Source organism: Rhinolophus sinicus, chromosome 1 (assembly GCF_057876585.1).
Source record: "Rhinolophus sinicus isolate RSI-liver-muscle chromosome 1, RSI-T2T, whole genome shotgun sequence".
Taxonomy (NCBI): Eukaryota; Metazoa; Chordata; class Mammalia; order Chiroptera; family Rhinolophidae; genus Rhinolophus; species Rhinolophus sinicus.
In genome coordinates, this window is record NC_142501.1 from 22,987,556 (window position 1) to 23,004,887 (window position 17,332).

The 17,332-nt window shown below is 35.7% G+C and overlaps 1 protein-coding gene across 3 annotated transcripts in view; it reads right to left on the bottom strand.

Moving 5' to 3' along the window:
• The window catches only part of NEDD1 (NEDD1 gamma-tubulin ring complex targeting factor), a 43,746-nt gene extending 26,729 nt beyond the window's left edge, over positions 1-17,017 (bottom strand). For 2 of the 3 annotated variants that reach the window (XM_088797390.1, XM_019732198.3), the window contains exons 1-5: positions 16,933-17,017; positions 14,970-15,113; positions 12,063-12,157; positions 8,087-8,203; positions 6,285-6,425 (exon numbers count right to left, since the gene is read on the bottom strand). In XM_088797390.1, coding sequence (XP_088653516.1) covers positions 6,285-6,425; positions 8,087-8,203; positions 12,063-12,157; positions 14,970-15,105 — 489 coding nt within the window. In that variant the 5' untranslated portion in view covers positions 15,106-15,113; positions 16,933-17,017. Of the gene's footprint in view, positions 1-6,284; positions 6,426-8,086; positions 8,204-12,062; positions 12,158-14,969; positions 15,114-16,658 lie in introns of all 3 variants that reach the window. The other variant, XM_019732199.3, reaches the window with a different exon arrangement.
• Positions 17,018-17,332: the final 315 nt, after the last annotated feature.

Genomic DNA, 17,332 nt, shown 5'->3' on the forward strand with positions numbered 1-17,332 from the left:
GAAACTTTCCTGAAAGAAGATTTGAGCTACATAAAATGAGCACACCATCTGAATAGCAACACACAATGCACAATACCAAGACACTGTCCAGTAAAATTATTGGACTTTAAAGAATAAAAATCCTTTGGTCATCTAAATAAAAAAGAACAACTGGCTTATAAGAAAAAAAAATACTGAAATTATCATCAGACATTTGAGATTAAAAATGATAGAGTAACACACTTAATATCCTCAAGGGAAAAAAAATGTGAGGCTGCTACTGAGTTACACTGAAAAAGAACTTGTAATTTCAAAGAAATAGTGAAAAGAAGAACATACATGCTTATGGAAACAATATTAACATATGGTGCTCACTGTGATTAAAAAAATTTAGAAAATAACTTAAATACAGAAATATTTTGATAAGCTGTGGCATTTCAACAATGGAATATTACTCAGCCATTAAAAATTATGGTTATAAAGACTAGTAATATGAAAATATGTGGGATAAAACACTAATGAGCAAAAGGCAGAAAACAAGACTGAACCAACAACATGATTACTACTGTATGGAAGGAAGACAGAGCCATACATAGAAACACTGCAAGAAAACATTCTTCAAATAATTTTCCATTAAAGAAAATTTGCAAGAGAAAAATGAGGGGGAAAAATTAGCCTTTAAGAAGTAAAATACATAGAAGATTATTTTATGCCAACATGTCAACCATAAAACTGCTTTAGAACATAATATATAGACTAGCCAAGTATATACAAAACCTAAGGAAATACATCAAGAGAATCAAGGCCATATTATCATGCATACATTGCATACCAATGCTCCTATATAACATAAAGGAGACCACTCTTCTAGAAATAAAGCTCTGTAATCAGTCAAACTTTTTGAGTGCTGGAATTCAGGTACAAACATAACCAGTCACCAAGTTAACCGAATTAGAACTAAACTCATTCGTGACAAAACAATTCTTTTTAAAATATAATTAATATTTACATTTACCAGATCTCTGTACTCAAACAGGCTTATTAATACTTACAAAATCCGTGTACCTAAAATATAAAAAATTTCACTGAAGACAATAAGCTTATTTAACATATACTGAAATACATTATATTTAAAATCTCACAGAAAGCCTACTATATTTAAACATTATTTTTAAATCTAAGGAATCAATAAAATACATCCACTTTTTAACTGCTTTTGAGAAAGGCAACAGAGGTTAACCTATTTGTGAGCCTAAGCTGCTGAACTTGCCAAATAGCGACATGCAATTATAATCTAAGAAGTCTGTCAGCCCTGGCAGTTGGGCAGGAGCAGGAAGGCTCTTTTTCCCCTGCAGAAAGACACTGAGATTTACATAAAACTAATAGCTTCAATTCAGCTCATATACTTCAAAGTAAGATTCTAAATATATTCAGGCAATCTCATTTCCAATATCAAATTCAGTATAATGCAGACTCAGTGAGACTCCTTGGTTTTATCACTTTCTCTAAGAAATCAATTTGATAACTTAAAGATTTCAGATTCTTGACTGTTCATAGAAACAAAAACAGAAAAATTTTCATTTAATCATTAGATGCGCCCTACCTACTATTTTTCTCAATAACCCAGACCCTATCTGTAGTAAAATTGATCAACATAGAAATTGGGCTGGGTAACAGTGTATTTGAATTAAAGTATGTCAGTTTTTTGACAGACTTGAAATTTTTACGAACACTGTGTAAATTTAAGAAATGAATATTTGATATATTTGAAGTGTTAAATGAATTTTGAGAAATATTTTAAAAATTGTTAATGAATGCTCAATTAGCAAGTCTATGCTTTTGGTCCACATTAGATAAAACAAACCAGAGTGAAATCACTGTAGAAAAAAACTAATTAAAAAAAAAAAATCACTCCAAAGATTTCAATCACACTGCCTGAAAAAGGGAAACAGAAGCACGCAGAATTATGAAAACTGTGACTTTCTTCATGAAGAAACTGAGACTGCATTCTTACATACACAGGGGCCGACCAGTATTTCCTAGCCCATACATTCTTTCAATGGTATACAGGAAAATGATATAATATAGCATACAAAAATATATAAACATTTGTTCTAGGGAAAGGGAAAAAATTATCACACCCCAATTCAATTTCTTCACCTTCTTTAATGCTCTCCTTATTCTAAGCACTAGACCTAAAACACAAAATATTATTGCTGAGGTCAAGTTACAACTGGTAAATTAGCTGGGGTTCAGAGGAAATGTATTAAACCAAGATGCACAAGCCAGTTTGGGGTGGTAAATCACAAAAGCCATTTTAATGCATTAATATATTTATTCATTCAAAGCTCACACTAAAGTTCACTAATCTCTTACCAAATATTAGGAACTATGTTCAACAATGTACTTGGCATCTAGTTTAGTCCTTAGGGGAAAAAAAAAAAAACAACCCTGTGGAAAGTATATTCTCATTCTCACTTGACAGATAAGGAAAAGGAGGCTTGAGAGTTAAGTAACTTGTCCAGGTTCACACAGCTATAAATGTGGGACTTGCAATGTAAAATGAGACCAAAAGATCCTGTAGAGATGCCAACTGCCCTGGCAGGAGGCAGCAGGCACACGAAAATCTCAGGTTCTGGTTTATCTGACCTTGCACAGAGATATGCTTTTAGCATTACTATTTTCCTAAAGTGGAAGAAAATTTAAATTCAGTTTTACTATGTTATTAATTTTTCAATAATCAATGAAAAACCTTTGAAAATCAACAATACAGTAACCTATCCGTCATGTAGAATTTTAAAAGAAAGTTGTTTAAAGTGAAGAAAAGGTTAGTATTTTGGATCCCTGCACAAAGTGACAAAAGAATACTGCAGTTTCCAGAAGCTTTAGATCCTCAAATCCTTCTACATTCAGCTGCTCCTGAGCTAGCAAGAGATCCAAAAGGAAACAGTGCTGCCACTCTTAAAGAGTTGCTCTTCAAAACAGTCAACTAAGTCTTACGATCTGAAAGTCCTGGAATCTGTTTTCTCACTAGTAAAATGAAAATAACATGCATCTCACAAACAAGCAGCAAAGATGAAATAAAAAAATGTAATACGAAGCAATGATCACAGTGCTGGAAACACAATACATAAGGATGTAGGTAGTCAGGATTCTGATAATCTCTACCTGGAATGCTTTCCAAACCCTCACTCACCACCTGCAGTCACCCCACTGGCAATAGAATGGTCATTGCAATAATTAATGCTGGCCTAAGTATATACCTGTATGGAAAGTTGAATCCTATCTCACACCATATGCAAAAATTAATTTGAAATGGATCATAATGGACATAAATAAGACAGGTAAAACAACAAAGCTTTATCTAAAGAAAACAAAAGGACACTATTTTTAAGAACGTGGCCAAGCAAGATTCTTCAAGAGGACACAAAAAGCAGCATCCATTTAAAAAAGTGATATAATAGACTAGGTTTCATCAAATTTAAGAACCTCTGTTTATTAAAAAGAAGGCATTAAGACAGTCGAAAGGCAAGCTGTAGGCTAAAAGTATATGTAACATGTACACCCAAAATATGACTCTGGAATATATAATAAACTACATAAATCAACCAGAACACCACCAATAACCCAATACAAAAAGGAGGAACAGACTTGAACAGTCACTTCACAAAAGAAGGTGTATGAAAACGCACTCAATCTGTTCAAAATAGAGAAATGCAAATTAAAACCACAATGAGATACCACTATATAACCATCAAAGTGGCTAAAATGAATAAGATAGAAAATACTGGGTATTAGCAAAAATGTGGAGCAACTGTATCTCACACGCATTGCTGTAGGAGTGTAAAATGGCACAGGCACTTTAGGAAAACAGGGCAATTTTTAATAAAGGAAAATTTGATGCCTACCTAGACACATCAATTCATTTCCCATGTATTTACTCGAGAAATAAAAACATATGTTCACAACAAGACTTTTACAAGAATATTCACAGTAGCTTTATTGTAATAGCTAAAAACTAGAAACAACTCACATGTCCATCAACAATAGAACGGATAGTGTCACATCCATATAACGGCATACTATGCAGTAATGAAACAGTATGAACCAGTACTATTACATGCAACAAAGCAAACATAAATGAAGACTAAAAGAAACCAGACACATAAATTCTTTGAAGAAATACTAGGTAGTGACCAGAAAGGGTTAAGAGGGAGTCCTCTGGTGTGCCAGAAATGTTCTCTATCTTGATTTTGGTAGTGGCTACACAGGTGTATGTATATATAAGAATTCATCCAGCTGTACACTTAAGATATATGCACTTTATCAATTAAAAAAAATTAAATATTTTACACATCATAAGGCCAAGAGCAATAAGGAAACCTAATGTCTTCAGGATTATTCCTTCATGCTTGGTTTTAATAAGAAAACTCTCCAGCAAGATACAATAAAAACTGAAAAGTAAGAATATACATGGTAGTATCTGACCTAATTTTTGTGTTACTGAAAAGTCAGCCAGAAATATACAAATCTAAATTTGTCATGCGTCTAATATACACGCCCACGCCAAAAAAAAGGGAAAGAAAATTAGTCTATTTCCTTAGAAAGCAAGAAACTGAAACACTAGGTAAATTTTTTCACGCTAGTTCCAATGTCTGTGAGCTTAGGCTTTATGTCTTTATTATGAAAACACAAATAACCAAAAAAAAAAAAAAAAAAATCACAAAAACCAAAATATTACTTTCTGCATGTATGACAATATTAAGGTGTTCCTGGTGGCCAATCAGTTAGCCTAGTCCATAATGCAGACAGTGAGATTACTTCCAATGGCTTTTTTTCAGTTCAAGTATTCTGATTCTGACATTCAACTAATCAAAAACTTTCATTAGTTCCCTCAACACCTTCCAAAATAAAAGGCAAATCTTTGGTCTGGCATTCCAAGTCCCATATCAATACTATGTTCACATGTATCTTTCCCGTCTTTTCTCACACTGGCCCTGTATAAATAGCCCACACGCCTTCCTATTCCTTGTTTTTACTCATGTGATTTCCTCCATATAAAAATATCCCTGTCACAAAGTTCTATATTAGCCTGTTAAAAATCTTTATTGTCTCTAAATGTGCTCATCCACTCACATATTTATTGAGAATATCTTTCCATGTAAGGCACAAAGTTGGATAGCTGAGGACAAAGAAAATAAGATATGGTTCCAACTATAGTGCAGGCATGGAAAGAGTTAACCCTAACATAAGTTAAAATCAAGTAACTGCCAAAGAGGACAGTTTATAGTGTAGTAAAAACAAAACAAAAAAACAATTAAGGCTTAGACAGAGCTAAAATCCTCTACCCTCCAATTTTCCCTATTTTATTCCCAATCAGATAGTTTTCTCTCACTGTTTTGAACCACCGTAAGATTGTTTTATATCACCTATATTATAATTTATATGTGTATCTCTGTTATTCCCAATACATACAAAACTTGGGAAGACTTTTTTCTTTGAATTTTTAATATCCATTAAATTTTCCTTAAACACTAAATATATACTATTCAAATAATGATTTTAAAAATTGCTTTTCAAAAGTGAGGAGCTCCCGCCTTTTATCGAATAGTAAATTATGGCCAAAATGATTGTAATAAAAAGGAAGGATTAAAAAATTGAAAATTTCTGTGAAGGAATTTCATGGCAAGTTAGCCAAGAATTAGATTTCTTGAGAAACTAAATTTATTCTTTCAAGAATTTTATAGACTAATGTTTTTATAAAGAAAAAAAAAATTTGACTAATTTTACTTTGTAAAAAATTTCCCTAAGCACTTCTACATTACCCTGAAATACATGAATAAGCTTTGATACATTAACTATCATGTACTTAAACAACCAAAAAACAAAACTCAATTTACCCTGTGCCTAAACACACTCAATTACCCCATGTCCACCAGAATATTTATGAACCTTTCTTGTAGCTGACACATTTGGAGCTATGCAACACTTTATAACTGTAATGTCACAGAAAGATTAATTAACCTATTAACACTATTTGTATTTTGTTATATATAGTTATATTCTAAGAGCAGATGAATATTCAATGGTCTAATTGAACTTAAGCACCTTAATCAAGTATGAATTAGCTTGTAATTTTAACATTTTTAAACACTACCATTAAAAAGTAGCTAGATGTAAGTTTTTCAAGCAAGCTAAATGCAAATTTAAAATACTTAATTTAAAAAACTTAAAATTCACCATCTTACATACAACAATTCAACATTTATCTTATCAACTTTATTTTGAATAAACCCATACTGTACCTGGTTACTACCATGACCAAATGGAGTACTAGATAAATTAGTGGTTACACTGTGCAAAATAATTTCACCACTGAGAGATCCAGAAGCAATGTAGCAATCATTCCAATTATATGTTACACAAGTTACTTCATCTTTATGATCCTGTAAGAAAAAAAAATGAAAGTAAGTACAGTGCCATATAACATTCAAACTACATTTTTGTAGATTTCATGTTTTATAAATATTATTTGTCAATCTAAAATTTGCTTTAACATTTTCCTCAAATAACCTAAAAAAAAAGTACTCAAGCAGGAAGCTATCTGATTAACACGAAGCCTTCTCAGGGAACAGAGATTTATTTTTCATAACCATAATAATGATCAGACTGAAACAAAAGACAGAAAGGAATGGTAATTTTCTAAATCGCATTATGTCTACCTTAAAAAATTCACTTCCACTAACAAATAACATTTATTGCAAGTTGACTATCATGAGAATCCCTGCCCTTGAGAGTATTACTGCTCAACTGAAAGACAGGACATTTAAATTAACATGAAAAAGGCAGAACAAATGTTAAGTGAATGACAGAGGCAAAGTGTGGAAAGAGCAAGAGGCATCCCTGTAAACTGAGTTGATAGAGGAAGCTTTATGAAGACGTAAAGCTTGAGTTCAACATTAAAGAAAGGATAAATATAAGTTAGGTGAAGGGGAAAGGAACCAGACACTACAAAATGGAAGAGAGCAAAAAACAAAAGCCCCAAAGCCAGAATGAGCAAGGTATGCTTGAGAGATGATAGCAGCTGCTTCTAATTGCTGAATACCTACTAATGCTGGGAGCTTTATATGTTGTTGTTGTTGTTGTTGTTGTTATTATTATTATTATTATTATTATTATTAATCCTTAGAACAATCCTGGAGGCAAGGTTATTTTTTTCCCATTTTATAGATGAGTTAACTAAATGAGGCACAGAAAGGTTAAGAAACCTGAGCAAGCTCCTATAACTGGTAAGTGATAGAGCCAGGATTCAATTGCCGGTCAAATTCCAAAGCCTCCCTCTATTATTAGGCTCTCAAATCCAAAGGAGAATCCACTTTGTGGAAATAAAACTTGTTTGGTTTTAAATAAAATGAGTTCACAAGGACTATGTTTTCCAACATCGAATTAGAGCGATCTAGCAGGAACACAGAAAAGTGATCAGGATTAGGGGTACAGTTTTTAACAGTTTGCTGTCAGATCTTAATGGAAATAAAGTAACCTTTGTATTTAATAATTACATTAACGTACTATGAAGAATAGTAACTATAATATTCTACTTATATGACAACATTTTCAAGTGGTTGAAAAAGTTGTTTCACGCATGTTTGGAAGTATCTTTACATTTTATTCCTTTTCTAAATCAAAGAAACAACTGCTATCCTGAGGAAAAAAATGTCTGATAAGAAGAAAAAAACCAAAGAGTAGACATTGAGAGCATTGTTCCCATTTGGGAAATTAAGAACACGAGGTCTAATACAATTTCTATATGACTTTGTACTCGTAAAGAGGCAAGTGTCTTTCTTATTTCTGTGGAAATAAGTCACTCAGTAAACATTTACTAAGGCCCTACCAAGTGCCAGAAGTTGTGTTGTTACCAGAAAGCACTGCAGAGAAGGGATCCAAAGGTGAAAGATTCGATTTCCCACTATTACAATTAGTTATGTACTTTGGTAACGAAGCATTTTATTTTTATCATAAATGCTCAAAATTAAAAGAAAAGTTTGGTAACTAAACACACTGTGAGATACCAATTTCTGTAAAGATTAAAAGAAAACAAGATGCTTACCTTAAGAGATCGATGAACTCTTTTTGATTTTAAATCCCAAATATGAACAGTGTTATTTAGGCCTCCGCTTACCAAATACATAGATGTGGAATTCAAACTGACACATGTCTGCTTTTGCTATTAAAGAAAAAAAAAGTTACCTTAATTTAATAGGCCCAGATATGACTTTGAAGTATCCTCCAACACTTAGTAAGTAACACTTAGTATTTGTTGAATTAAATGCTATACACATGCTATTTATACTAAAGATTCACATTTCATCATCTTCCACATGGATCCAAGAGCTGGTAATGAGTTCAAAAAAGTTTCAAGGAAATCAACTAGATTCGTGATCTTCCACAGAACAGAGGCGGCAGAGGGAGCTTAGGAAACAGCAAATCTTGGCCTCCCCTCAGGGCTTACTTGCCCTTAACATCTCTCCTTACTAACACCGGCTCTGCACTTCCACAGAGTGTCTTGAATTAGAACCAACCAACAGCTCAGAAAACACTAAAGGCAGAGGGAACTTTAAGGATGGCCAAGCTCCTCGTTTTACAGCTGGGGAGAGCTTTATAAAGAGGACAAGAGACTTGCCCAAAGCCTCACAGCAAATCTCCACCCTAAGGAGCCCAAGTCTCAAGTATCAGGTCATCACAACTTGACTCTACACTTTTCCCCGTCTGTAAAGACACCATGCATTCAGTTTCTCAAGGTAAAAGTCCAAAATTACCCAATTCCTCATTCACCTTCCCTGCAATCTATCATAAATTCTCTAAACTCCAACACTAAAATAAATCCCACATGGGCCTCCCTTTATCGCTATTCCTACGGGGACACCCTAATCTAACCCTGCCTCCCAAACCACAGTAGCAGCCTCCCAACTGGTTGTCCTGCTGCCACTCCTACTTGCCTACATTCTATGCTCTAAGTAGGGTCACCTTTAAAAAATGTAAATCAGATCACGTCTCTCCCATCTACAAATCTTCAATGGCTTCTAATCAGCCCCAGAATAAATTCTGAACTCATTAACCTGGCTTTCAAAGCCCTATTCATCTGGCCCCGTCCTACCTCACCTCTCACCAGTTTCCTCCTCACCCACTAATTCTCCAGCCACAATGACCTTCTTCCGTTCCCTCAACAGAACAACTCTGTATTTGCCTTACAGCTTCAAGGCAGCTATTTTTGCCTGGAAAATTAAATTTCTTGAAGCCTGGCTGAATGGCTTCTTCTGGGCAACAGACAGCAACTTACATGCCACCTCCCGACTCAGGAGACTTCCCTTGGCCACCTAATGTAACTTGCTATCTCAATATTTTATTTTAGTTCTCTGCATAACAAGTTATGACTATCAGGGTATTCAGTTTACTAGTTTATTGTCTGTCTTCCACCAGGCTATCAATTTCTTTAGAGCAAAGACCATATCCATGCTCAATAAATACTGATAAAATTAATGGCTAAAAATACAGAGGTTATCAAGTTTTTCTCACAATGATCATTATCTGTGAGTGTCACCTCTCTGGTGGTGTCAATCCGTAACTATGCTACACAGCAGAACACAACATTACATGTTTTTTTCCATTTAACCTTCGGGTCACTTTGAGTTGAATGCCATGGGAAAAAAATAGAGAAATGAATTCCAAAGGAAACATTTTTGTGGCTTAGTTAAAAAGTTAAAAGGCAAGCTTTATAGGTTTAAGTAAATCATCTCACCGTTCTGAGCCTACATTTCTTCATCTGAGAAATGAGAGATGAGGACTAGATCTACTGTTCCTAATTTGAGAGTCCAGGCATCTCATAAACATCCTCTGCTCAAGAGAGCACCGGATTTTTAAAAGGCTGGAGATGGCCCCCCACCCCAAGGTTTCTTATACTCTCAAACTCTGACCAAGAGTCAAAATTACTAACACATAAAAATATCAGGAGCACACTGCAGCAATGTTTCAGTATAGTTGATATAATTCTCTTCTAGGCACCATACTAGGAACTGACTTTGGTCAAAACAGAGTAATAAGATCTGGTTATCACTGCAAATCAGGACAGTTTGTTAAGAGCTATAAAAATAACGTTTAATGAAAACAGACAAGAATAGTGTCAATCAAAGATCAATGTATTAGGATTCTAATTGTCAAAAACAACTCAAATTATTCTTAAGGACTCAGAACAAAAGCTAATATTTATAGCTGGCTTACCCCGATGAATTGAAGACCTTTTTTATGTTAATATATTATTAATGTAGCTAATGAACTTAAATAACTAATAGAAATTATATGGTTTTTACAAGAATACTGTACCCCAAGACACAAGCAATGGGTGCAGTTTTCAAAATCTAAAAATAAAGCTGGTCAAATTTCTAGGTTATATAGTAGCCTATCATATCCACTATTACACTGTTAATTCCAATCTGTCTTCTTTAAAGAAATAAAATATAAAATCAAAGAAAATAAGTATGAACTTGAAGTTCTACTCTAAAAATAATGTTAAAGTAATCCAGAATCTTATTTTCCCATGTAGGAAAGGTCTAATATCTCAAATGGCACATGAGTAATAGTACTTAGATCTTACAAAACAAAGGTTATAGACACACTAATATGTTATAAGAAATTACCAATCAAGGCTACAGAACCAACGTTTGCAAAATATTTCTGTAATTAAAGCAGATTCAAATTATAACCATAATGACCTCACTTCCATCCACCTGCATTCTGATGTGATTTCTTAACTATGGGAAAGAGAACTATAGCAACAGATGTGCAATATTCACAAAATCTTTAGAATAAATTGTGTCACATTTGTGAATATCATGTTATTTTCATATTTTAATAACAGAAAAGGTTCCAAACTGGTTCTAAAGCATAATGCATAAAAGGAGCACAATATATATTGTGATGGAAGTGGAAATCAAAACGGTTTTGATTTTGATATTTAATTAAACAAACATTTGTTGACACCTTTGCTGGGATTTAACTCTCCAAAGATGACTAAGATATTTAGCCTGCCCTTGAAGAATACACTTTGACTTTGATTGACCAGGAACGCTCTCTGCTGCAATTTTACTTAATTGGGCTTGAATAGGTAGAGTAACTCAAACTCCATTTCTACCCTTAGCAGACATCCTCTCTGGCCCAGCCTCCAACGTAGGTGAGCTGCATGCTTGAATCAATCCCACCAGATACCTTTATAAGTAGATGAGCTAATATTCCATTTCCTGCTGTGTTCTTTCTAATTGGTCTCCTTTACCTATTCCGGTGTGTAAAATTAAGACAATTCATAATGATTTAGGGTCTGCTATGAAAACTTTGAAACTTAAAAAAAGAACAAGGTACCAACTACTTGTACCTTTTTAATCAGACCTTATTTAAAAAAAAGCAATAGCTTTCAAGAAGTCTGTGTGATTGGAAATGAGGAAGCCAGCATTATCCTGAATCAGAGGGATTAATTTATAAAACAAAAGAATAAGAAAATAGGCAGCTAGAGCTTCATTTAAATGCTCTGGGACCAAAGCCACTTTTGACAAAGCCATCTGGTTCCAGGAGAGCTTGGAGGCTCGGGCAGGCTCCTCAGTGCCATGTAAACAAAGGCAAAAGCGGAAAGCTACCATCAGACAGCAGTCTTTAGCTGATGGTCCTGAGCCCAGTGTCAGTGAGGGCGGGGCTACATCATTAGGGCTCTACAGTCAAATCAACCTAGTGACCTCGGTGGGACTTGGTCCTAAAAAAGGCAGCAAAACCAGGGACCCTTCCACACATGGAAAATGGAAAAAGCAAGTGCCTAGTTGACAAAATCGAAGTCCTTGACTGCTCCCCTAGGATCCAGTATTATTTTACCTAACGATGTTTCGTACCTGTCTCACCTGTAACTGTTACTGTATTATTTTGAGCTTAGGTTAAAAATGCTTTTAAAGACCTTTATATTTGCAATCACCATAAAAAAATAAGCAGTTACCACCCAAGAAGAACTGGTTGGTTTTTTTTTAAAGCTTTAAAAAAAAATTACTTACCCCTTCAGCAAGCTCTAAAAGTGGTACAGGTTTACATTTGCAACTTGAAACAACAATTTTGTCACCACTGGAAGATGCTGTCACTAGAAAGTTATCTAAATGAAAAGTTATGGAGCATAAAACAATCCATGAGCATCTCTAGCACTAGATTAATTAATATAAGAATTGTGATGATCAAAGCAAGCACACTAACCTACAAAGAAAAGCAAATGAACATAGCTTATGCATTAGCTGTCACAAATGGCTCAGGTTACTAATTACAAGGCTAATTCTTTTGACTACCACCACAGGGAAGAACTATCCTTTCTGGCTTTGCTATCACTTGAAAGCTATTTAACCCATGTGAAATACTACTCCATTTTCAAAGAGTAGGCCAGGAGGTCTAATTTTATCCTTTAAGAATGCGAACATGATAAAAGCAACATCAGCAAATACGAATCACCCTTTTCATCTATAAATGCTATTCAAGATAGTTATTAACACGGTGCTCAGTACTGACTTAAGCTAGGAAGCAAATATCCACATTAGCCTCCTATTTGTCCCAAATGAAATTTGGCATTTTCTCAGAACTAGAATTTTTGTAATAGAATGTTTCAATATTAAATGTACTAAGAATATTACAGTAAATATAGCAAATATAAATAAATGTGGTTAAATAGCAACTATTTATGCTATGGAAGTTTTAAATTAAACTTAGTAATTTCAAATTATTTAATTATTTTAAAATTTAATTTAAAATTGTATTTACCTTATTTTACAAATTATAAACGGAACAATCAGTAAACACAAAACAATTTAATTTAGGTATTTTTAAACTAAAATGATTAAATACAATAATGCAACCAAAAACAAGAGTCTGATTTTGCAAGTCCTAACAAATTATCAGAAGTTCAAATCAATGCTTTTTAATAAGCAGTTCTAACTGCACTCCTTTTTGATGACTTGCAAAACATTCACATATTTTGTGAACAAATCGTGGATTGTGATTTTATTATTATACACAATTTAAACAAAATCTTTTCCACCTAGATATTCCGGCGTTGAGAAAAATAAATCATGTCTCTTTCCTTGGCTTCTTCTGTTCACTGCTACTTTTCTTCTGAGAATATTGAAAAGAAAAAACTGAAAGAATATGAGAGGGTAAAATAGTAACTCCTTTTTATTTCTCATGTAGTTTTGGAAGTCATGAGAAAACGAGTAACACTCCCTCGAGGACCAAAAACAAAAACACCCGAAAACAAATCTCCCTGGCACCTCACTATTAACCCCATCTTTGGAATCTATGCCACATGGGCCCTAAGTCTCTGGTAAGTCCTTCTTCAGTAACTAACCTCCATGGAAGGGATCAAAGCCTCATTAGGAATAGGATTATACAAGAATTATATAAGAATAAGGCTTCCAGTGCACATCCACTGTATAAGAAAACTATACAAAAATAAGACCAAATTTCAAAGGTCATACGATACCTCCTCACAGACACATCAGTTTTGTTGAGAGACCATTAAGTGGTTTATCAGTAAATGCCAACTCTTAATAAAACTCCTTGGAATAAAAAAATAAATAACATACTTAGTAAGAATTGCTATTTTTCTCTTATACTGTAAGTAACTGGGAAAATTAAACTCTAAACATAATAAAAATTCAGTAATAGAGAGATGCTACCTCACATTATTTGTCACTCTCTTTAAAATATTTTCCCCCACTACATATCTGGAAAGTCCTTAAAAAATGTAGTTGCTTCACCTTGAGTTTGATTAATATAATACCAAAGTAATTTATTTTGCTACTATAATACCAAATCAAGGAACGATGAAGAGGTAAATTTAATTCAATAAGAAAATTCGTCCTTTTTGTTACATATTTGCAAGAACAATTAGGTTATGCATGAAAACCTCTAATGTTTTTGTTTATGAATCAGTCACATTTTAAAGCTTTAATATTTTTACTTTCATCAGGAAGCAGAATATAAATTATTTGGTACTGATAACATGAGAAACATTAAAACCTAATTTGTTGTTTAAACAATAGTGTAGCAGTTCTACAAAAGAATGATAATTTCAAGCATACCAAGTATACAGAACATGCTCATATAAAAAGTGAGGAGTATTTTGTTTATAGCAGTGGTTCTCAACTGGGGGCTACTGACCTCTGGTAAAGAGAGGCCAGAAAGACTCCTTAACATCTTATAATGCACAGGACAGTCCCTATAACAAAAAATTATCTGGGCCAAAATGACAATAATGGGAGGCTGAGAAATCCTGATTTACAAGCTTCACTGCCTCATTTATTTTATCCACATATGGGAGCTTACTAAGACAGGGAGGGTATGAATCAGAAACATAAAAAGCTTAGAAAAATTCAATATCAATAATGTTTGGAAAATGAGACTATTTTCATCATAGAAAGGAACAGAAATACGAAAGTACATAAGATGCGGATGGTTGGACAATTTTAATTTTTATCTCCTCCCCCAAACTTTGCCTCTGCCTTTGAGTTCTGTCTTTAATTTCCAAACCAGATCAACAAATATCCGAATGCAGATGCAAAAATTCATTGCAAAACCTTTCAGAATTTTTCTTACCATTACCTACCTTATTCTATTTGATTCAATAACGAACTTTTGATAAGAAAACTAATTCTATGGTCTGGATCCAGTAATTTATTTACACAAATATATATATCAATGTTTTTCAATGTAGTGGTCCGCAACTAAAATTTTTAAAAATGATATCAACAAAGAGTATCAGTGTGCATTCACATGATATACTGATTTTTAAACTTCTGTTCCTTTTTATCTGTCGTTCACAGGTATGCAAATATACTTCTCATTATGGGTGGCATGCAAAAGTTCCATTGATACTGGTTGTTTAACCTAACAAAAAGTGGTTATTAAAAAAAAAAGGATACTATTGCTGCTCCAACACATTGAGCTGATTCCATGTGGTGAAGTGTGTGGGTTGAATTTATCCACCAATGTCATAGATGAAGCATCCCATATTTTAATATCATCTCCTGACGAAGCAAATCTGAGGTTTTCCTGCATGACTGCACCTATAAATAGTTTAAGACAATATATTTTAAAAACAATTAAGGATAGGCAAAAAAAAAAAAAAAAAAAAGTGAAAATGAAGCATCTAATCTCAAACAAGTGGCATTTATCCACTTGTTCCAGAGTGTGCTCACCACAAAATCCTGAGGACAGGGATTTTGTCTTGTTTACTACCAGTCTTGAAACATTCCTGGCACACAGTAGGTATTCACAAATAAGTGTTGGCTAGGTAAGCTCCTCATCTTTTTAAACCTGTGTGATAAACTGGAGCCCTCCTGTAGTCACTCCAATTTTTTCAAATAACTCCAAAATTAAAAATACAGCCAAAGGAGACGTCACCAAGTCCCTATACCAATTCTTGGTCTATAACACCCTCACTCATGTTATTTATTCACAATATATACTTCAAACACAGAATTCTGGCAAAGTGATTTCACCAACTAAGGCAATCCAGAAGGCAAGAAAGCATGGAAATTACTCGAGGCAGATACTTTAAAGAATAGCAAATAGTAATGTATGACAGGTCAGAAAAAATGCTCAAAAATACATGGGAGGAAGGGAAGGGGAACTAGAGATACATCCTAGCCTTCCTGGTGTGGACAGTGCAAGAGTATAGCATAGCGTGTAACGTCACAGGTTCCCAAGTCATCAATAAAACATCGCATTTATGTCCAGTATACCCTATTTCAAAGGACAAGTTAGAAGGATAATAAATTATAGGGCCCTTTGATTCTCAAGAGACAAAAAAATTTTTTTTAATGTTTATAAAAAGGCCAAAACTTGTTCACTAGAAAAGTCAGTTATGTGATTCATTATGCTTCATTCATCAGATAATCCAGTGCTACTAAAAGTCCTTACAGTCACCTGACAGGGTTTGGATCTGATGCCTTAACATGTGGTAACGTGCACTTTTGGTTCCCTACTCAAGGAACAATATAATGCTGGAAAGGCGATCTCTAAACCCAGTAAACACAAGTGAAAGATGTTTTCACTAACTTTTACACCATTCCTGTTGCGTGCTGTGGAGTAGTGGGGAGATCACTTAAGCCAGGGCTCAGAAAAAGTGGGTTCAAACTAAGTGCCCCGGAGGTTAGTTGACAGTGACTTTGGCCAAGTCATTTAATGTGTTTCGTTCTCTGAGAGTGGACAGATGAAGGGGACCATCTGCCCACCTACCTCAGTCTTCTGAGTACTGGGCACAATTAAGGAAGAAGCATTATATCAGCCTTTCAAAGTGGGTCCCACCGAAAGGGAGCTGTCAGGACACAGGCGGTACCAGACCGCCAGCCCCCGATTTGCGGATAACAGGTACACGAAACAACTCTAGTACAACACTTAGTTTAAACAAATAAAAGTTCCCCGAAGTTCATTCACCAAAAATGCGTTTTACTTGCAGGAGACTTGCGCAACTGGGGTTACCCTGTAAAATGCATTCGAGCGCCTATTAAACGAGTCGTATTTGAGAAGTTTACAAAAGGGGAGGCAGACTGTGAAGCTGTAAACTTTTCAGACGCAGCACATCACCCGCAGAGCCACCACCAACCTACCCCGGCGACCCCGGCCAGCTCTCAGGACAAGCAGGAGGCCGTCGCGGGCAGAGAGGTGCGCGACCCCGGCCCGCGGCTCCCGGGAACTTCCGCGCCAAACGCTCCGCCGCGCCCCTGCCCGGCAACCGTCCGGAGCGCGGGACCAGCCCAGGCGTAGGGAGTCCCGGGACCTCCGACCCGCCCCCTGAAGTGGCCGGAGGGCGGACGGGGTTCGGGAACGTGCAAGGACACGGTGGGCGACCGCCAGCTGACCCCAGCCCCCCCGGAACCTCACCTCTCAGCCGCGGAACACCGGGGGCCAAGGCACGGCCCGCTCCGGCGCTGTGCTTCCGGCTCCCGCCCGGACTGTTAAACTTCGACGGCCGGAAGTCCCACCCCCAAATGGCGTCAGCTGACGAGGCTCAGCCCCAGGCTCTGTGGCTGGCGATGGCGGGGTAGGGCGTGGTGCAGGGGCCGATCCTGGGGCAGCCCTGGGCCGCTGCTGGGGATGTTATCCCTATGCAAGGGCGGGAATTGCGGGCCTGGGCGGATTCCTCCACACGCCACCTACAGCGTGCGGGCCACAAGCTGCTACACCTTTGTCATTCATTTGTTCCCTGATTGCCTACTCTGTGCCAGGCACTGTGCTTGACTCGGAGTGAAAGGTGATGGGTTCAGCCTAGGAGTACAGGGGT